The 20,899-nt window shown below is 48.4% G+C and overlaps 7 protein-coding genes across 7 annotated transcripts; 2 read left to right on the forward strand and 5 right to left on the reverse strand. All coding sequences in view use genetic code 12, as the record gives it.

Annotated features, from left to right (window-relative positions):
* Positions 1-747: 747 nt before the first annotated feature.
* Positions 748-1,065, forward strand: CJI96_0003774 (uncharacterized protein; the record flags this gene model as incomplete). Its single annotated transcript, XM_029037014.2, has 1 exon — positions 748-1,065. The coding sequence occupies one exon, from the start codon at positions 748-750 to the stop codon at positions 1,063-1,065; it is 318 nt and encodes a 105-aa protein (XP_028888070.2).
* Positions 1,066-1,107: 42 nt separating this feature from the next.
* Positions 1,108-4,827, reverse strand: BNI4 (Bni4p; the record flags this gene model as incomplete). Its single annotated transcript, XM_029037015.2, has 1 exon — positions 1,108-4,827. One exon carries the CDS (start codon positions 4,825-4,827, stop codon positions 1,108-1,110), a length of 3,720 nt encoding a protein of 1,239 aa, XP_028888071.2.
* A 1,747-nt stretch (positions 4,828-6,574) lies between these two features.
* On the reverse strand, positions 6,575-7,588 carry CJI96_0003776 (uncharacterized protein; the record flags this gene model as incomplete). Its single annotated transcript, XM_029037016.2, has 1 exon — positions 6,575-7,588. The coding sequence occupies one exon, from the start codon at positions 7,586-7,588 to the stop codon at positions 6,575-6,577; it is 1,014 nt and encodes a 337-aa protein (XP_028888072.2).
* A 2,981-nt stretch (positions 7,589-10,569) lies between these two features.
* On the reverse strand, positions 10,570-12,267 carry CJI96_0003777 (uncharacterized protein; the record flags this gene model as incomplete). Its single annotated transcript, XM_029037017.2, has 1 exon — positions 10,570-12,267. The coding sequence occupies one exon, from the start codon at positions 12,265-12,267 to the stop codon at positions 10,570-10,572; it is 1,698 nt and encodes a 565-aa protein (XP_028888073.2).
* Positions 12,268-16,514: 4,247 nt separating this feature from the next.
* On the reverse strand, positions 16,515-17,089 carry CJI96_0003778 (bZIP transcription factor; the record flags this gene model as incomplete). Its single annotated transcript, XM_054702148.1, has 2 exons — positions 16,515-17,038; positions 17,080-17,089. 2 exons carry the CDS (start codon positions 17,087-17,089, stop codon positions 16,515-16,517), a joined length of 534 nt encoding a protein of 177 aa, XP_054558123.1.
* Positions 17,090-18,421: 1,332 nt separating this feature from the next.
* On the reverse strand, positions 18,422-19,006 carry CJI96_0003779 (uncharacterized protein; the record flags this gene model as incomplete). The annotated part of the gene is made up of 1 exon (XM_029037019.2): positions 18,422-19,006. One exon carries the CDS (start codon positions 19,004-19,006, stop codon positions 18,422-18,424), a length of 585 nt encoding a protein of 194 aa, XP_028888075.2.
* A 789-nt stretch (positions 19,007-19,795) lies between these two features.
* Positions 19,796-20,545, forward strand: RPS21 (40S ribosomal protein uS5; the record flags this gene model as incomplete). Its single annotated transcript, XM_029037020.1, has 1 exon — positions 19,796-20,545. The coding sequence occupies one exon, from the start codon at positions 19,796-19,798 to the stop codon at positions 20,543-20,545; it is 750 nt and encodes a 249-aa protein (XP_028888076.1).
* Positions 20,546-20,899: the final 354 nt, after the last annotated feature.

Genomic DNA, 20,899 nt, shown 5'->3' on the forward strand with positions numbered 1-20,899 from the left:
CGAATCAAATGTTTTTGTGATATCTGATTGGCTGTATCTATTCAGTTGATGACACTGCAAGGAATGTGTTTCTTAGTCGCCGTACTGGTTGCGAACAGCACTGGCTGCGAAAAGAATAAGAGGTGTAGACCCCTCGACAAAGGGCTACATCTACACAAATACGAGAAATTGGGAGATGAATTCTCATAGGTGGTAGCTTTGTTAGCTTCAAAATACGTTTATGTTGACACTTTGTGACTATCTTGTTTGTAAGAAGGAGAAGTTGAGCGCTTTTGTCGATGACGAAGGCTCACATTGACAAATTTCAAAAATGGGGATAAGCTGAAAATACGCCCATCTGCTAGAATATGATGTGAGGCATCGTGAACTGACTCATACAATTACCAATGTCGCTTGCCTCGTTTGGTTTCTGTTGCTGGTGCAAGCCCAAGCATTCAGGGCTCTGCTCTGCTGAAATCCCTTTCACAGGTGAAGCACAGCATTTTTCACATCTTTTTGTGTCAGGTATAAATTTTAAACTGAGAAATTATGCATCCAAAGACGAAAAATACCGCTGCATGAGTCGTCGTTCTTGCAGACGAGTAAGTGGCTGCAAGCTTCTCAATGCTTCATTCCCTCCACACAACCTCTCCAGCAACACACCAGCATCATTAGTGATACAAGGGTAATCAAATTACTGGATGCGAACAGTTTCATCTATTCTGCGGTTTTCGTCTCCTTCAAGGTTTCATTAGAAGGCATCCTTCCATGTTGACACTCCTGCATGCTCCTACAACACCTCTTCTCTTCACTTCACGAACGATTCCCCAACTAATGTCTTATCCTGAATACGTCGACGGCAAGCCCCCAGTGATCACTCTCAAAGAGTACGATAATGCTCCATGGGCAGGTACGACCTGTGTGGACAGAAGAGGCGGCGAGTTCGTCATTGTCATTATGGAGAAGCCAGAGACTGTGGTTGCAAGAGTTGATCCTAAGGATAACGAAACTTTGGACACCATATTCAAGAGCGCCCATCAGGACTTTTCTACCCAGCTCGAAAACAAAGACGTCAAGCGCAAATAAGCATTACGTTGCTATGTAAGTATTTTGAAAATGCAAGGAATATTAAAAGAAATGTGTGTAGCACTGCGACTCATGGTGCACCTCCATCTGGCTTTTGATCTCATTGAGCTCCTCTCGAATCTGCTGAGCCAACATTGGCGTCAACTGGTTGCATGTGGCGATATCGGGGTGTCTATCGTACTCGTCGCAGTTGTAGGTATCATACAAGATGATTCTCGACGAGAATCTCACGCCCTCAGTCTTGTATTGCTGTTGTTGTTGCACCTTTGGCGACGCCATGGGCGACTTTCTTATTCTCGAAATAAATGATGTCAACGAGCGTGGACTCGAGGTGGTGCTCTGATCGCTAAGTGAAGGCACTCTATCGTGGCCGAATGGGCCCTTGGGTGGGTGCAATCCCATTAATTTGGGCGATGGCACTCCTCTATTAGCTGCATTACCGGTTGATTTGAGACCTGGTGCCTGAAGCGGCTTCTTGACTAAGCCGGTGAAACCGTTCTCCATGTTGTTTTCCAGCTCATCTTCGGAGCTAAAGTCATCTTCGGAATCGTCGTCGTCATCAGACAGACCAAACCCTTGCCCTACTGCTGACGACTCGTTCGATGAATCATTCATGTTCAACAGCTGGTGCGATCCCGTCTTGGCAATTGCCTGCTTGCTAATCGCGGGCCCTTTGAACCCCTTGAAGGACATGGATATTGGTCTACTGGCATTGTTGGGAGAATTCCGGGCAACTGCCTCGTTGAGCGCCATCTTATAAGCTGTGCCCAAGATCGGCAGTTTTTTGAGAGCGTCATCGTCCTCCAAACCTAAAGTTGGGGTCAGCGGCTCTGGTTCTTGGCGCTTTTCGTTAGCATCAGGCTTCTCTTCCACAATAACTAGACTTGGCAATTCACTATCGGTAGTGACAGTATCTTCTGTTTTAGAGCGTTGAAATGAGTTTTCAATCTTACCGTTCTCTTGGGCGGGAGCCTCAGCGGTGAGGACAGGTTGTATCAGCTCATCTTGTCTCTCATTGGGTGATGCAGGGATAAAAGAATGTTCTGAGCTGATAAAATCTTCTTGAGATTTACCCTCGCGCGTTAATTCTCTCGCCTTTTCTGGTTGCGCCACATTTCTGCTCTCTGCTCGATCGTTAATTGTCTCAGAATACTTAAGTTCTGGAGAGCTATCCAAAACTCTTCCGCTTGGCTCACTCACGGGAGAGAGCTGCTGATCGAACTGCATTGGGGACGCAGGGAAGTCAAGATTATCCACGTCGATGAAGTCTGTAAATTCGATGAAATCATGTAAGTTTTCATTCTCAGTGTCTTGCTCCATGAAGTCAAGAGCAGACTGAAGTATATTTTCATCAAGGGCTTCCCTCTCGTGATGCTCAATTGGGCTTGGTAATAGACTGTCCGAGACCGCCTTATCAATCAGATGCACAACTCCGTTGAGACTGTTCATCGACAGCGAATTCTTCAAGATACTCCCGGAACGTCTCATGGTGCTTGGACTGTTCTGTCCGGCTTCACCACTGTATACAATGACATTCTCGTCAGAGCCATTGTAGTTTATGAAGGAGCTTCTTTTGCTATTAGACTTAATGGATCTCATAGACCTCGATCTCTCAAGCGATACTATATTCTCAATCTCCAGCGTATTAAGCAGTTTTGGAAAGAGCGCTTCACCTAACAACTGGTCACTTTTAGGTGGATTCAAGCTGGATCTATTAGATTGAGCTGCTTTAGATTTTGGCGTCTCGTTAAACTTATACTTGAGGAGGGGTGAGCCAAAGGAACGATCACTGGGCTGGAAATCAGGAAGGGCCAATTGGGGTGTGGGCTCCAATGTCAATTCCTCGCCATAATTCTGGTTGCTGTGACGCTTTGGAGGATCTGAAACCAATTTCGCAGTGTCGTCAGCTTCGCTAACCTCATGCTCTTCAGCATGACTTGCCTTAGTGTACTCAAAATTGTAATCAGAGTCGTCGACTTCTCTAATGGTTGGACCCTCCTTAGTTGGCTCTAAGTTGGTGGTAGCTGGTGTATCCATATCGGCGAGAGATCCTGGCGTAGTTGGAGTTTGTGGAATACTAGGCTTCAGATTCTGCTGAGGCTGTTTCGTTGAATCAATCTTCAATTCACCATTGGGCCTTGAGGTATTCTTACTTTCAACATTTTTTGTAGAAAGCTCAGGGACTTCGCTCTTTTTACGTTTGAAGCCACCGAAGATATTTTTAGACTCCCGCTTCTCTGACTTATTCTTGCCTGGACTAGGTCCCACCAAAGTTGAAAATGATGGTGAGGAATAAGACTTCGATTTGATCTTGGTAGGCTTGCTTGGCCCCATCTCAGAGTCCTCTTTCACTTTGTCTAGCGAGTGGTTTTTCGACTTTATCTTGAACAAACCACGAAAACTGAACCTCTTGGAGGCGCCAGCGCCAGGAGTAGAGCGAACGTTTGATGGTTCAGGGTTGGTTGCAGCTTTTTTCTGTAATGGTTCGGGGCCCTGTTTCTTCTGAGAGTTTGCAACCGCTGAGATGTCACCCACAGTATTACTCCGTTTGTGGACCCTTGGTGAGATATGAGCCTCTTTCTCATTGATATCCACCGAGTTACGACGAAATTGTGAAGAAATTTTTGATCTTGGAGTACCAAATGCCGAGGACAGCATTTTCTGCGAGATGTTGGATGGTGAGGATGTCAGTTTCTCGGGCGATGAACGCGTGAGTTTGTCCTTCTTGAAAGATTCTGCAGCATTTAAGGTTTTGCTCAATCTCTCATCTTGGAAAGGGGGTTGAAGGGCCTCTTGAGTGTGCAGAAGGGGCTCCACATCAAGAAGGGATTTGACGGGTCTTTTGGGAGAGCCCTGAAAACGAGCATCACGATTCTCCGGTGATCTTTGAATATTAGGCTGTTGCATTTTCTCAACTGCAGTTGGAGGTTCAGGAAACTCTTTTTGCACGGGTTGCTTCAATGTGACATTAGATGCTGATGGATAAGAGGAGTTTTGCTTTTCGTCCACGGGCGTATCTTCGACGGCCGTAGTGTCGTGGTCCAGATCCGCCAGGCCCCTGCGTTTGTCTGGATTGGCGGCCACCGTTAGAAGCTGCGGCGAGTAATCTTTAGTTGTGCGTTTGAAAGTGTGGAAAGATGCTGGCGGGTCCAATTTCGGCGTGCCCACGGAGTAACCCGATTCGCCAATGGTGCTGATGGAAGAGGAGTACCGTCTGTCGTTTTGGTCGCTCTGAGTGTTGGTTTCGATGTTGTCACTGCCCTCTACAGAGCGGCGCACCGATTCTGAAGACGGAGCCGTGTGAAACGTCGAAGTGGAAGCCATGGGCTGCGGTTGGTGCTGCAGTTGCCTGAGCGACACTCTCAGCCCCAGATTGTGGTAGGTGTAATTTGCGTTGGAGAAGCCTGGCTTGTCAAACACAGAGGCCACGGGTGCCTCGGGGGAATTCGATACGAGAGGCTCTTCCTCTTCAGCTATTGCGTCCGGAACAGCAACATCAGGCCCACAGTTTGCACCTTTGTCGTTCATCATCTTCTCCAAGGCCTTCATCGACGGCGAGGGAGTCATGAAAGACGTTTTCTGAGTCAACACCTCCTTTTCCGTGGCAGCATCCAAGGGAACAGCGGCAATCGAATTCAGCGAGACCGAGTGTGGAAGCGCCACCAGCTTGCGAAGCGCCAGGATATGGTTTGCCAGACTCAGCTGGGAGATGTGGGCGGTGGACGAGTAGAAGGAGTTGTTCCAGAGCGCCTCCTCAGACATGGCAAAGCTCACAGGGAAAGAATGAAATGTAATAATGAGGATGAGTTTGGGTTGAGGTTGAAGTTGAAGGGAGGGAGGGAGGAGTTTTTGCAAATGTCGTGTTGAAGGGTTGCTGCACTTTGTAGGGGCAGGCAGAAGATGAAGTAGGGTGTGGATTCTGGGCCGGAAGGGCAGGAAAAAGAAGGCGCGGTGGGCGTTTTTCAGGAGTCCGACCACTGGCGGCAGGAAAAAGGGTATTTTTACGAGAGATTTAGTATGGGTGCACGGGTTTTTCCGGGCCCTGTGGCTTCCATTACCACCAGTTTCGGCGGCAGATTTCAATTCTACGCCAAAAATCTCTACGGAATCCAGGTTTGGTCTGTGCTGATTGCAAAGAGCCCTTGATTTTGCAGCATGCCTAGGGAGGGTTTCAAGCAGGACGCGCGACGCGTGCTCAAGGCACGCCAGACGCACGAAATTAGGAAAAAGAGAGGCCGAAAAAAAAAAGTAGGGCGAAAACGAGGCAAGCCGAAAAAAAAAAAGGTCGAGGCGAGAAAAAGAAAAAATGGGTTGCAAAATCCTCTCACGTCCACAAAGTGGAGATCACAATGGACGTATGAAAGCGGTAAAAAAAAAAAAAGAATTTGGAGAGATTTTCAAAAAAAAAAAAAAAATAAAAATGTCAAAAAAAAAAAAAAGAAAAGAGAAAAGAGAAAAGAAAAAAAGGTGCTGGTGACAGATGTGCTTCAGGAGCGTCGCACTTCTGGCGTCTTAGTGTAGTATGAGAGTCGCTTCGTGGGCGCCAGCGCCAGCGCCAGCGCCAGACCGCCCTGGCCTGAGAATGCGCACCTCTCTTATCCGGATCCACGTTGTCCCCTCTAGTTCTTCTCACAGAACTGATTCACCAAATCTAATAAATAATCGTGAAACTGTTCGCAACAACTACCACAACCATACCAGTTTTGTGGTCTTTGGCGTGCGGGAAAGCCAAAAACGTTGGGGTATTAGTCCGGATAAGAGAGGTGCGAGCTTTGGCTGAGAAAGAAAGAAAGCAGGATCCACACGCAGCGCGATGCGATACCCAGAGCAGCATTGAGCTTTGCTACTTAGCTTTCTTCCATTAGACACGTTCACTGTAGCATATTTCATTGCCCGGCTTCAAACTTGGCCTCTACGATTTTCACCTCTCTTTATATGCGAATTGGTAGTTTTTATCGTATTTTCCATCTGGAATCCACTGTATATGTCGATTTCGTAATCGTTTTTTTCTTGCTCATGCCACTGCCTATGCAAGTAATCTGCCTGCTTCCTCACTGCACCTCGTACTAGCGGCAACATCAAACGAACAAATGGAATGTGTAAGTACTTTTCAAGTAGCAATGTCTAGCTGCGTGTGATGGCCGTGCCCGTTTCCCAATGGGGTAAGGTAATTGCACATTGTTCTCGTCGGGCCGTTATGGAACATTCAGCACTGAAGGCACTAAGTAAGTGGATTGGAAATTTTGCAACAATTGCGAACAGACTACTCTGGATGCTTGTTTAAGGTGTCAGGTACCTTCAATGACTATGTCTATTGGAAATCTACTCTAGTGGACCTGAACAAATTGCTTTTTCCTGGTGATCTAGAAATTGTCTTCGGAGAATGTTCCCCACATCATTGCACTTTGTTCTTCACCGGTACACTATCAACACAATGCCCAAGCCACAATCCTCATTCTTCCCCCTTGTATGCAAATCAAATGTCTAAGGAGCGACAGGGGCGCATACTCTACACAATGACACAGTCCCTCTTCTTCTTCTCCTTCTTAGGTTTCGCCACCAGGGGCCTGGGACGCGGCTTCTCCAGCCTCACACTGAACGCTGACGCCAGGTCAAGCGTCGTCGACTCAGTTTTCGCTCGCAGGCTCAACGAGCTGCTATCGCTGTCGGCGTAGATGCTTTCCGTGTAGACACCGGGACGCAGAAACACCTGCGAGTCGAGCTTGAGCGTAGGGTCCATGCCGTTCTGCAACAACGAGTTGGCCAAGTACATGTAGAGTTTGATCCACAACACCTCGAGCTCGTGGGTGAATTTGGTGCCAAAGCGTTCGTGGAACGTCTGGATGAACGCCTCGCCCATGAGCTCAAACTGTGGAGCCTCAATGCCCAAGATCCGCGAGTGGGTGTTGCCCAACTTCGTAAGATAGTCGTCAAGCACAGACAAATTTTCAAGGCTGCTTATGGCCAACGAGATCACACTGGCAAACGCAGACGCTTGATGCCTCAAGGATGGGAACATGAGCTCGAGTTCGGGATCCATCGAGAGCAACGTGTGGTAGAATAAGATGCAGAACATCGACAGCGCCATGGAAGCGTAACGGGAGCTCAGAATGGTGGCTGCCTGCTGGCGTTGTGGTTGCAGATGGTGCTTTTCTTGTTGCACAGAAAGCAGCCCTTCGATCGGAAGCGACAGCTCCTGGGTTTCAAGCTCCTCGTCCACCAACATCTTGTTCCACGTGTACCGCAAGAGGCTGATTTCCTTCGGCAGCAAGTGAAATTGCACCTTGAACTTGCTCTGGACGGTCAAGTTGGAGTCGAGAGACGTATTGGTGCCGACTTTCTTTAAGTTGTACGAATCGTCTTCGTTTCTCAGCTCGTTGAGGGTGGTTCCACCAAGCAGCGATACATCAGAGGTGAAAGAATCGACTCTCAGGAGGATGTGTTTGCGGACGACGTTGATGTTGCCAAGTTGGCTGAATCTGGCGGGTTTTCTCAGGTTTCTCGTGGTGCTGTCAGCGATCATTTTGTACGCTATGAGATTGATCTAATGTGGGAAGATGGGATGAAGACAACAGGAAGTATTTGATAATGTTAAGGTGACACAAATTCAACCAAAAAGGATCAGATCTTCCTTTTATATGGGTTGGGCGCTCTGGGACCTAGACAATGAGCCCTGAAAGAATGTGGAATGTGATAGGTAAAAAGGCCGTGGAGGTTGGCTGATTTTGTGAAATTTTATCCACTGTGCGGTGAGGGATTAGACGAGATGCTGTTGGCGAAAAGACACAAACTAGTCGAAATTTTGGAAGAAGAAAAAGTAAGCAAAATTTGGTTCTTTTCTGAAAAATGCCTAATTTCTGGATAAGCAGATCACTTTCCGCTTGGGTACCAAGTTCCTGATTCGTCTTTTCCGGCACAGGCTTTGGCAATGAAAGGATCTGGCATATTAATTAGCCATGGGCAAAGCGCACTGCCGGGACTGTCTGCAGAACGAGCGTTAGTAGATAACCCGCAAAGAAAGGGAGGGAAAGGAAACGCGAGCAAATCGTTGGCAGAGGCTAAAGTCGATGTAGATAAGGAAACAAGAGAAATTAATGTATGGGAAGTGGCCGCCGCGTCCTGTCCCTACCTTATCACGTGATTCGCCCTTGCCCTTCATTGGTGGGACGGCTGCTAAGAAATTTCCACTGTGGTGGACCAATTGGCCCTGTGAGAAGTGAAAATTCCGCGGAATGTTGCAAAATGGACTCCGCAAGGCCACCTGCCTTATTAGTGCTAAGTTGTTCAAGGCTAAGAGAAGCATATATTCGATCACAAAGATATGTCTGATCCCTTTTGACTTGACTTCCGTTGACTAGGTTTAGGGCCTATTTTGAGTTCTGACATCAAGAATATGGCAAGGTGGGGAGCAGCACATTGAGCTTTGAAGTATTAATATTTGATTTCTGACATGTTTGACTTCTGACCATACTTTTGGTGTCTTTTGCGTTTTAAGGCAAGATACATGACACTTGTCGAAGGGTCGACATCGCATCGACACGAGGTGCTTTAATCGAGACTTAGCGCTAGGAAGCTTAAAGACTGTGGGTGAAGAAGTCAATTGGATCTAAACTCTCGCTAATCAGCGTCATTCGGATCACTTGCACTGCCAGCTGATCCCCCTTACTAAACTGACCCTCAGTATTCTCCTCAAGCTGCCCGTTTGCGCAAATGCTCTGTATGAGTCTGTAATACGCCGGTTAGAATGATAAGAAGGGGGAATACAAGGTGTGTGCAGTGTCAAAGCACAATACGGCTGGTGAAGGAGCCTCGAGAATTTGTCCTGGTACTCATATGAAGAGAAACTCAGGAGAGAAGTAGTTGCCGTTAAGCGTCTTGCGCTTGCTCGTAACTCTGTGTCAATTGTGCCGAGTCAACATTGTGACTCCATCTGGCTCTCCAGTCTGCTCTGCAACATTATCTCAAAAGCAAATTTCTAAAACTGCAATGCACTCTTTTGCTACAAAGGGCAACGGGTGGTCGATTCAAAGGGAAACTGGTCAATTTGGGCGACGGACACATCGTATGTGCATCACGGCAAAAGATAAACCCACCTTATCCATGTTGCAGGCCAACGTGACACAAAACCGCCGGCGCTGCTGGGGAGTCCCTGGAGCTTTGGAACGTTGAAGGCTTTGTTCTGTAGCTGGTCGTCAGGAGCATTTATGTTGAGCGGTTAAGTCAGAGCGGAATCGATCCTCCGTTGTTAGGCCGTGGGCGCAATAGCAGCAGGAGGAGTTTCCACGAAATTTTGGCGATTAATATCTCAGTCTTGTGTATCAGGCTATAATACTGAATGGAGATGGTACATTGTTGATGCACCGCTTCCCATTGTCAACTTCTCCATTTGCCGTTATACCCTTTTTTGTTGATCAAAGAAAGCCGCTTTGCATAGGGGCCAGGGATCAGAAAACATCAAGCGGTGGCTTTGGCAACGAGTCCTCAGTTGAAGTCTTGCTGCCTGGAGAAGGCTAGAAGTGGTTGCCCGACGCTCAGTGGGGTCTGATACCTTCAAACCTGGAGTCATCCAAAGCTTGTCGGCAGCTTTAGCTGTAATGCTTCATAAGGCGGATTGTGGCACAGAATTAATCCTTCTGGTGGCTAAGCAGATACTAAGGAGGGGAACAGAAAGATCCTTCGCTAGCACGGCGACCACTAGACCTTCAGATGTCACCGCTACTTGATCTAGAAGATAATGCCGGGTCTCGGTCCAATCTCTTTCTACAGAATACCCACGTCCTTTTGCTCCCCTGGATTCTGTAAGCGCATGAACTGACTGTTTTGTGGAGAAGGCAGCTCCATTTTTTTGTGAGACCACTCTCAAGGCTGCAAATGGACATCATCAAGAGCGGAGCTTCAAACCGTCAAATGCCCAATTCGACAATGCCGACACAGGTAGCGCAATCCGCAAAGAACCTTCGCCATTGTTCTGACCCCTGGAACCTTGTACCTTGTACTTTGTACCTTGAGAGCTTCTGAAATTCAGGTACCGCTAAATGCTCGAAGCCACGTTTGCAGCTTGACAGCTTGAGTAGGCCCTGGAAGCTTAAGAGAGACATCAAAATTAAACCGTGCATCGGATCGACAATCTTCGATGCTGAGCCATGTTTAACACCCACCTCCAAAACCAATTTCAGATGCTTAAGTGACCACTGGGGTATGGCTGCAAGTTTCAGCCAAGTCCTCGAAACACTTTCCAAGGATCCCTGCAGCAAAAAAATATGAATTCGAACCCTGAAGGTAGACGAGACGGGGGGAAGAAAATTGCCGCTATTGCAAGAATGCGGCATTTGAAAAATAGTGTTACAAAGTGTGGAGGCCAAAAGTAATTATCTCGTGTGGAGAACAAGCTGCGTTGGTGATGCTTCGACTCCTGCAACGCAAGAAGCTTCAGCACTACAGTGAGTCCCTTGGCTTGCTAGTAGCAAGACAGGTGTCATAAAATCATTGAATTATCTACTAATCCTAGTAGTCCATATTGCTGTACATGTGCATTTCTTCTTTCGTCATCTCAGCGTAGTAACACTGTAACGCCCGCTGCAAAGCCGGCACGAGTCTGTCCCAACGAAGAATACGGAACCCTTTGTCAAACCCTCTGGGCTTGCGGACCTCGTAGGACATGATCAGGCGGGCAAACTTGGCTCTGTGGCCGTCGGCCCGCTCTTTGGTCTTCAGGTGGTACGAGGCCTTCAGCCAGAAGGTCAACAAGTTCAGCCGGATACGCCCGCGTTCTCTGCAACGGAGCTTTGGCTCCATCAACTTCGACTGAATTAGGGTTTCCACCAACCCAACCACCTCGACTGACGTGATGTAGTAGTGTGTGCCGGGCTCGTCCTCGTCACTGGCTTTTTCCCAAGCTAAGCACGAGACTTCAATCACATCTGTTTCGGGTGGAGGTGGTTCTGGTTTTGGGTGCTCGTTGGCGCACCCGACGATGGAGAAGTCAACGAAAATGACATGTCCTCTCTGTCTGCGCTCTATCCTGACGATTCTACGGCGATCGAGCTTCTCGCCAAGCGACCACGGCTCCTTATACACCTGTTCGGCGACCATGCCGCCAAACTTGAGCTCCACCGGCAAATGGCACATGTTCTTTTGCAGAGGCTCTGGAGGATGGGTATTAGCGCCACCCGAGGCAATTCCTCGGACGATCTTGCAGTGGTGGGCCGGCGGCGTGGGCGGTCTTGGTAGCTGGTAAGGGCTCGCAGGGCTTCTGGGGGTTTTCTTTGGGCTGGAAATGCTTGTGGCCGGGCTCAGCGTCTCAAACAGCTCCATTGACATGTTTGTGCTGTAGGAGTCTCTTGAGGATGCATTGGAATTACGTTTGCGCTGGGACTTGCCCCTTGCCTTTTGTTTTAATGTCTTGGATTTCACCAGCTTGCTGCTGGCGGAAACGGAGCCCATCTGCTGGGCCTGGGGCTCGAGCTGCTCGGGCTCGACCGTCTGTTCAACTGTCTTGGGCTCGATGGCGTCAATTGGCTCGGCAGGCATTGGAACCTGTGGCGCCACGGGGAGCTCGTTGGTCATCATCACCCCCACAGCGCTCGTATCAAGAGGTGCTCCAGGAGCAAAACCGTACATCAAAAGTCTCATATCGTTTGCGGTGTTGTCCTCAAAACAGTCGAACTTGTGCAAATTGTGCAAGTGGCCCTGGCCAAGTGACAAGCCAGTGTCGGTGATGGCCAAGGGGTCTTTATCGATGGAGAGGTGCTCAGAGGGCAAGCCTTGCGGGAATTGAGGTGCAAGCGATGTGGGAGTCATGGCCGCTGGTGGTAGCGGCGCAAAGGGGCCGTGCTCCTCTCCAGGAGGAGGAAACGAAGGATGATGGAAGTTATGGCTGTGTTGTTGATGTTGGACTTGACTGTGTTGAGGATGTGGGACTTGACTGTGATGGTGATTGTGGTGTTGGCTTTGCATTGAGCCGTGGGGGCCGAGGGTTCCCGTTCCCTCGGCAGCAAAAGCGTGGCCATAGATATCTTGCTCTTCTGGTGGGGGTTGCAAGAAGGCGGAGGGAGGAGGTGGAGGCGCTTTCAAAAAAGGCGCTGGGGGAGGAGTGATGAAGTTGGACTCGTTTTGGTCGAAAGAGTGGATGTGAGGTTGAACGTGGGGGTTTTGATAATGGAAGTTGGCCATGTCGAGCAGGGGAGGATTAAGAAGGTCCATGGGGCAACGGTGGGAGGAAAAGTGGGAAAAGTGGTGGCTGGGGAGTCGCCGCTACGTCAAAATCCAGGGTCCCGGATACGAGGAGAATATATAGGACAGCAACAACAGAAACAACAGGGCCCTTTTCCTATTGAGGGGGTGTTGGTAGGGAGCTGTTGGTGGTGCATTGAGGGCGCCTGGGAGGGCGTCAGGATTTAGATAATATCTGGCGATGCGTCGATACCTCTGGGGTAGGGTGCAGCGACGGTGCGTCTAAACGCTGCACGGTGTGCAGACACAATCAGCGGTGTGTGCCGGGGTGCGTTGCCATGCGTGGTTGTTGGCCGGTATCGGCGACGCGCCTCAAGATGCCGATCCGTAAACCGTGCATGGCGCTGCGTCGGCGAGAGGCACGGGTGTTTTGTGTGCGGGCCAAAGCCTCGCCGCTTGAGGCAGAGGGGGGCCTAACGCCGAGTCCCCTCTTCTATGGAAGCCGTCCTTGGCTTCCAAAGCGCAAATTGAACTGCTTGTGCTTTTCACACGGCGTATGGGAATTCTCCATCCACGGAGAAGTCTCGTACCATGGGGCGCGGTGTTTGGGTGGATGGGTGGGTGTGTCTGCCTGCACATAATTCAGGACAAAAGTTTTTTTTTTTTCTTTCCTCCATCCATCCTTGCCCAAAACAGGCCGCGTTTACGTGCTAATGCGTGCTTCTATGCAGCACACAATCAGGCATCAGCCAGCGTGCTCGAGGAAGCCTACAGATTTGATAGACATTCACAATTAGCGCTTCATCTTGAATTGTCTCTGCAGAAGCCACGGCGGGAGCGAAACATTGCCAATATCTGTATACAGCGAGGAGAAGAAAATGCGAGAGGAAAGAGAAGGAGAGAAAAAGAAATTGAGAGACCATAAAAAGACCCAAAGAGCCAAGACGGCGATCGGCAACAAGATCTAGCAATTGTTCGTTACATCCCCAGCACCCGCCGATCGAGCACCCGCCGATCAAAAGCTTCGGCTCGAACGCAGGCAGATTGATTTTTCAGGAGCACTTTTTGCAGCCCGCTTTCTTGCTTTTAGTAGATGACAACCGCCAGATGTGCTATTTTCCCACCTCCAACTCACAAAACCCACCGGCCACGCAGCGGGGGCTAAAACGTGTGTGAGCGGAGAAACACGCACCGAAAGCGAGAATCCCGAGATGGAGATAGCTCAGTGTTTTTTTTTGTGGCATTTGCAAGAATACTCACGGTCAGAAAAGTGCCGAAAGTCGCCAACCCAGACAAAATAAAATATCCAAAAAGTCACTTCCCGGCCATATTTTTCGCTAGAGACCCTCCACATCGCCACACGGCCAACACCACTCGGCGAACCCTGGAGAAGGCAGGCTTTTGGCCGAAGCCCTGTTGACATGTGGAGTGCCATGGATTGGATATTGGGCAGATGAAAAGACAGGGCCAGTGGAAGACCCGCCTGTAGATTTTTGTCTCATTTCCCACTGCCTTGCCCTGACTTCAACTACCCTATACTTTTTAAGTGTTGCCAAGTATCTTCTTTCATTACGGCATTGCTTCATGAGTCGCACCAGATCGATTCACGAGCCGTAGGTGAGCAGCCCCAACTGAGTAGCCCCAACTGAGCAGCCGTAGCTGATCAAAATCCATTCACTGACCATCGACCCGCGCGAAAGACCGCTAAGGCAGCGAAGATCCGACAACTCGCTAGCGCTCGGTTCCAGCCACAGCGTCAAGACCTCAGCGGCCCCGTAGCACATTCGTGGGTCACCGATTCGTAAAAATAAAAAAAATCTCGCCGAACTTTGGGCGAAACTCTAGTCTGTACAGTGGAACATGGCATTGCAGACTCCCATTGCAGCTTTGGGCTGGCTGCAAACGCAGCGCTGCAAGCGCGAGGCCACCGCACTCCCACTGGGTTACTAACCCGCCCACAGATATTTTCTAGCAACTGACAAAACTCACCCACCCACCCAGGGCCAAAATTGCGCTTTCACGACGCAGAGTGACCCTGATGTTCTGAGCCGATTGCCGTGAGAGAAGGAACCTGTGCTTCTGGACTTGTGGCTGACCTGGGTTCTGGATGAATTCTGGCTTCTCAGCTGCTAATTTCTGACTTCTGCCTGTGCTTCTCATTTTCCCTCTCACCCTCACTCTCCCTCTATTCCTGGAACCCTCTCACTGACTCTTGTCAACTGACTTCCTCACTAACTCTTGAACTTCTTCTAGGCTAGTTTACCCGGCCGGTTCCTGGCTCGTGCCACTCGGATCGTAAGGGGCCCCTTACACACACGCCGGCCTTGGGGTGGGTTCACCCTGTGTGTTCCCAATTCGGTGTAGCGACTGGCAGAGCACGATAATAATATTGGTGATGAAGAACCCACCCACTGTGGCCTGAGTGGGAGGGTTTCCACCGCTAGCGCAAACAAGAAATAGGCAAATGCCTGACTTTCTTTTTCTTTTCTCTCTCTCTCTCTCTCTCTCTCTCTCTCTCTTTCTTTCCTTTTTGCCCTGCTGCTTTCTGTCCCCTCACGCCGTATGCCGCCAGTGTTATCTTGACCATCGTCAACTCACGCCTCGTGGAAGGTTGATCGCTTTTTCGCTTGGGCGCTGCGGCTGCAACCGCCAGGCCACAAAGCTGGCAACAAAGTCTCTGATGCTCTCGAATTCCTCGAATTTCTCGATTTTCTCTCATTCTATTTTGGCTTTTTTTATTATTATTATGTTTTGTTTTGTTTTCCTCCTGCCGCCTCCTTGAAACAGACCCTTGCACGGGCCCTGTTTGTCCCCGTGCGGTTTGCTTTTCCTCGGATGCGGTCGCTGTGGTGTGGCACTTGACTGCTGCTTAAGTGCTGCAGTGAAACCCTCCTGCTCAGGTCACCAAAAGCAGTATTTTGGAGCCTTTCCTAACTTGCTGAGTTTTGTGTTGCTGTTTACTAGGGCCTCCCGGAGGTCCTGGTCTTAACCTTCCTATAATGAGTTCTCCAAGGTCATGGTTTCCAGTTGACAACCACCGCCACCACCACCATTTCTCGTTGCTTGTGCTCACTATGTAGAATTTGCGCACCTGCCTTTGTACGAGCCGCTGCACAAAGCACCGAGGTTGTCACTGGCCTTGTCTTTCCTTCTGTGTGACGCACGGCTTCCTAAAGGCGGCATGAGTGCTCTCTCAAAGCAGAGAGAGAAGAAAAAAAAACTGTCTCTGCGGTCGCTTTGCGCAAATCGCCTATTTCCTGGGTGGTTGGGTTCACTGGCCACATGTGAAGGGTGAATATGGTCTTGACCAGGGCTTTTCTGGAGATATGGGCTTTAAAGCCCCGGAGCTAGCTGCAAAATCCGTGGTTCGCCCCCGTTGGCCCCCGGGGTGTAGCAAACCCACGGAGAAAAGGTTCTCGGATCCGAACAAGCCTCTTCTGCGTCACAGAGAGCGAATGTGAGTGATTTTGTGATGATTCTGAGAGCGAATTTGAGGATGATTTTGGGGATGAGGAATTACCCTCGCCAATATTGTCTGGGCCTTTTTATGGTCATTTAATGATACATATTTGTGTACCTCCCTCTTCATCATGATCGAACTATGTTGAGCCCGTCTATCAAAAAATCGGCCCTGGTTTCTGTAGGCAGATCTCATTTTGAAGGGCTACAAAATAGTACTTTTTTCAACAAAATAACGACAATGTGATCGACGTTTTTGTTGATGTCAGATGCATAGCCTTGCGCTTGCGTCGTGAGGGTTTTTGGGCCCATTGTATTGAACCTCAAAGTGTTTCTCTGGGGTAACTGAGGTGACAATAGCCTTAATTTTTGTCCACCTATTAAAGTGAAAGGTTGGTTTTTTTAGATACTTTGTTCTACTGGTGGGTCATTTTGTGTTAAGCACTCATTGCGAGACTACAATGTTCCATAGCAGCCGTTCGATAAATTGAAGTGCTTCGAGGGACATATGAGAATTCGGAAGAATAACTTTGAATGAGTTGTCGTGGGATTTTTTACCTGGATGACAAGTCATCCATGCTCCTCTAGAACAAGTAAAGTGGACATTGTCTCATTGTATTACCTCAGAGCCATCAAAGACCACTTTACTGAGAGAACAATCAGACGTTGCAAAAAAAAACACCAAAATCATCAACCTTCATTCTGGGATTTTCTCCTCAGGCGATCAACCCGCCGTGTCGTCTTCGGGTTTCAAACATCTCCCCTTCAATCATACTACAACGAACAACCAAACCAAGCTTTTCATATTCCTAAATAAGCTACAGACTCTTGCTAAGTTTCTCCGCTTCTTCCCGCCATCGCTGCGATTCCATCTTCCACCACATGATCTCAAGTCGGGCGCTGTTGAGCTCCTCTTCAATCTGCTTGATGCGATTGTCGAGTATCTCCACGTCCTTCCGCTGACGCTCTCTGTACCGACGAGCAGCCAACGTGTTTCTCATTCTCTTGTCATTTGCAGGGATGCTCTTGACACCCGACTCTGAAGGTCTGTGCTTGCGTTTCCTGAGACGTTTCCTAATCTTGTCCACGTCATCCGACGACACCGATCCTGGCTGAGTTGGCAGTGGATTTGACTCGGGAAAAAACGTCTTTGACTCGTCAATCCACCGCAACGGCGCTGTTGAAGGGGCATCGCTCTCCAACGAACAAGACGACGAGTCTCGACGCTTTCTTGTGAATCCAAAATCGTCAAAGGCAGGCGCACACGAAGAAATCGGTGCTAGGTCTGAGCTGCTAACTGATATATCTGTGAGCTCATCGAGCTTCACGTCGCCCACTACGTCTGCGACGTAGTGGGGATCCTCTGAGAGGATGTTATTCCACAAAACTCCATGCTGGTACTGTGTATCCCAAGATTGCTGTATCCACTCCTCTGTTTCGCTTATTTAAATCAAACGCCGGTTGTTGGGAAGGAACCGACGTGTAGTGTATACGGAAAGCCAAAAGGTGTGTTCGACTTTCGGTATAAGATAAGGGGGGTGAAGAAGAAAATCTATATCAAGGGGGCGCACTCGTGCAGTTATATAGCGTTGATGGGTGCCAAATATGGAAAATGAGTAACTTCTACGAATTCAGGTCCAGGCGCGGCCAGGGCTCATGATGCCCAGGTGGCCCCAGGGAGGACTCAGGACTCAGACACAAGCAAGTTATCATTGCATTTCAATTGATGTACAGCTCTTCCTATGAAACTGGATTCTTCATCGTCCCAAAGGGTTTGCAAAAAACTGTGGAGGTTTCGGGGTATTTATCTTGGTGCAGATGGACTCTCTACAACAGAGTTGACGTTCTCATAGTGATTGACAATTACTCATTATGATATTGTGGTCACTCAGGGGAGTCTTTTCAGTAGTCTAGAATTTTTTTAGAGTGTGGGTGTTGGAGAACTGAGGCTGTGGTGGCTGGAGTGTTTCGAAATGTCATGGTCATGTTGAAGAATTAGGACAACGAGGTAATCGATTTATGTGGAATGCTGAAAGGGAACAAAAGTATTTGTTGCCGATAATTCTGAGATAGTTTTTTTTTTATTTTCTGTTTTTTTCTGGTCTTACTTTGTGTCTTAGCTAAACAAGTCTACAGGCTTGATTAACTGAAAACTGACGTTCATTCCACGTACAGAAAAGATCTCCTCAAAAACAGAATAAACTGCATTTGAACTCTAGAGGTTTTAATTATATTTGTTTTGAAAACCTTGCTGCAGATTCTGTTGCAGATCACTTTGAGCTATACCCATTCCTGTTCTTTCAATATCTTTAACGCAAGACATCATCACTAACTAAGCGATCAACGTAATACATCACTACAAAGCTTGAATAATTGGCATGTTAATCTTCATTCTTACGGTTTCTACGGCTTCCTCAAAATGAGGCTTGTATCGTTTCAAATTGTATTTTCACTGACTTCTTGTACATCTTTTTATGAGGGGCTACAGATAAAACCAACGAAACCAATATTGCCAGTTGGAGCTCGCCATTTTTTACTTTTTATTCCCTTCAATAAGCTATACACTTCAGGGACAATTGCATAGATGTGGTGGTTCTTCTGCGTTGGCCAGCAAGCGTCGATTCATCCACCTCCCCAAACAACGTGTTTTACATTTCAAGTATCTATACAATCGTGTGTATTGACGTATACGACGGCGTTAGCCGAACGAAGATTTCGAATATACTTAGTTCTTCTTGTACTTAGGGTACAAGTTGGAGAAGAGGTAGCCGTCGGCAAGCACAAGACCCGTGATAATGGCAGCATGAATACCAACAACGTACTTGTTCTCTGTCCTGATTCTGGCTCTCTCCGAGTAGACAAACCAGCCGGCGGTGGCCGAACCCAAAATCACAGCAAGCTGACCCAAAACCACAGGGTTCTGCAACTCAGCACCAGTAGCATTGACGGTGTCCTTGTTCACGTAAGAAGTGACAAAGTTGGCAGCAGCCTGGTACTTGTCCTTGATGAACTTGGTGGCCGAATCAATGTATGGCTGAGACTCCTTCTCCAACTCCTTGAGGTCCTTCTTGACATTGTTGGCAGTGGCCTTACCTTTCTTGATAGCCTCGTCGGTGGCCTTGGCCGCATCTTTCTTGAGCTTGTCAGCCTCTTTGGAGGCGTCTTTCGAAGCCTTGCTGGCCTCTTTCTTCACCTTGTCGGCGCCCTGTTGGGCTTCCTTCTTGGCTTCCTCAGGGGTGGTGTGCATTGGGTCTTCCACTACTTTGGGTCCAGTGGGACCATTGGCGGCGGCAGCTTCGGCGTAGGACATGATTGACTTAGAACTTTACTTTGGCACTAAAAGGAAACGGGCACTAGTATCACAGTATATGAGGCACGGTAGTAGATTTTGTAGCAAGGTTAAACCCCCGGTTATTGACTGAGTTTGCTGTCCTGCAGGGAGGGCTTGCCTATCACGCGAGGTTCGTCCCAGGGGCCCGCTATTGGGTGGAAGGAATTGAAAAGATTCAAAACAGGAACAAAAACAATAAGCGCTAAGCGATGTTTACTGCTTGCTGAATATGACGTCTTCGTGATGAACAGTCGAAAATAGACTGCCGATACCTGAAACCCGCAGGGACGGGATTTCACGTGCTACTCACGTGCCCTTCCCATATTGTATCTTTTCGATGCAACGGCGCCAAAATCAATAAGCCGAGGTTACCGGCCCCACAAGCGTGTCTTGTCTCGAGGGATCCACACATTAGGCCGCAGCAGAGCAGTATATGACTCCTTGTGTACCGTAGTCTATTGTTCGCCACAAGAACGGCTGATAAGGTATGGGGCGTGTGGCGGGTGCATCCGAGGGAAGGCACGTGATACAGGGTGTCCATCATCCGGAATGTCCCGGGCGCGTGCACAAGTGACAATAGGGCTTAGGCCCTATTATGATGGAAGTCCCACGTGACAGTCCAACCTCTGCGAGCCCACTGCGTGGGCCTGAAAAAAAAAAACTTCACCATCCTCGAGTTCCCTTCTCTTTTCCCTAACGTTTATCGATCGAAAACCACCACCCCCGGCTTTCCACGTACATTCCGATAAACTAGTCAAAACATCAGAAATGTCTGCTCCAGAAGCCCCAAAGAGATCCTTCGGTAGAAGAGGCGGTAGAGGCCCAAGAAGAGGAAGAAGAGACGAGGAGAAAGGCTGGACCCCAGTCACCAAGCTCGGTAGATTGGTCCAGGCCGGCAAGATCACCTCCATCGAGGAGATTTACTTGCACTCCTTGCCAGTGAAGGAATACCAGATCATCGACCAGTTGCTCCCAGAATTGAAGGACGAAGTCATGAAGATCAGATCTGTCCAGAAGCAGACCAGAGCCGGTCAGAGAACCAGAATGAAGGCTGTTGTCATCATTGGTGACTCCAACGGTCACGTTGGTTTGGGTATCAAGACCGCCAAGGAGGTTGCCTCTGCCATCAAGGCTGCTATCATCATTGCCAAGTTGTCCATCATTCCAATCAGAAGAGGTTACTGGGGTTCCAACTTGGGTGCTCCTCACTCTTTGCCATGTAAGGTCACTGGTAAGTGTGGTTCCGTTTTGGTGAGATTGATCCCAGCCCCAAGAGGTAAGGGTATCATTGCTTCTCCTGTGGTGAAGAAGTTGATGCAGTTGGCTGGTGTTGAGGATGTCTACACTTCCTCTTCTGGTTCCACCAGAACTACCGAGAACACTTTGAAGGCTGCTTTCATTGCCATTGGTAACACCTACGGCTTCTTGACTCCTAACTTGTGGGAGGTTCAGCCTTTGGCCAAGTCTCCTTTGGACGTTTTCTCCGAGGAGGCCAAGGCTGGCAAGAGAAGATACTAAGCGGCTTGACTGCATCGTCTCTTGTGATATAGTTAATTCTTCTATCTAATGTTTGATGTAGTTGAAGTAGAGGAGCTTGATGCTGATCAAGGTGTTGCGGCTGTTTTGAACTTGAAGAGGAGACTTTCTTAGGTTCGTAACGCTTATAGCCTCTACTATAAACAATCTAATGCAACAATGTTTGCTTTAAAAAAAATGCCCTCTAGTCGTGTTGTTTGGGAGGATCACATCGACTCCCTCTATAAATACCCTATATCTTCCCTAATTAGTAATTTACATTTTTTTTTTTAATTTTTTTTTTTTTTATTTTATTTTTTTTTTTTTCTTGTAAACCATCAACATGTGATAAAATAG

Source organism: Candidozyma auris, chromosome 4, assembly GCF_003013715.1.
Source record: "Candidozyma auris chromosome 4, complete sequence".
Classification (NCBI taxonomy): Eukaryota; Fungi; Ascomycota; class Pichiomycetes; order Serinales; family Metschnikowiaceae; genus Candidozyma; species Candidozyma auris.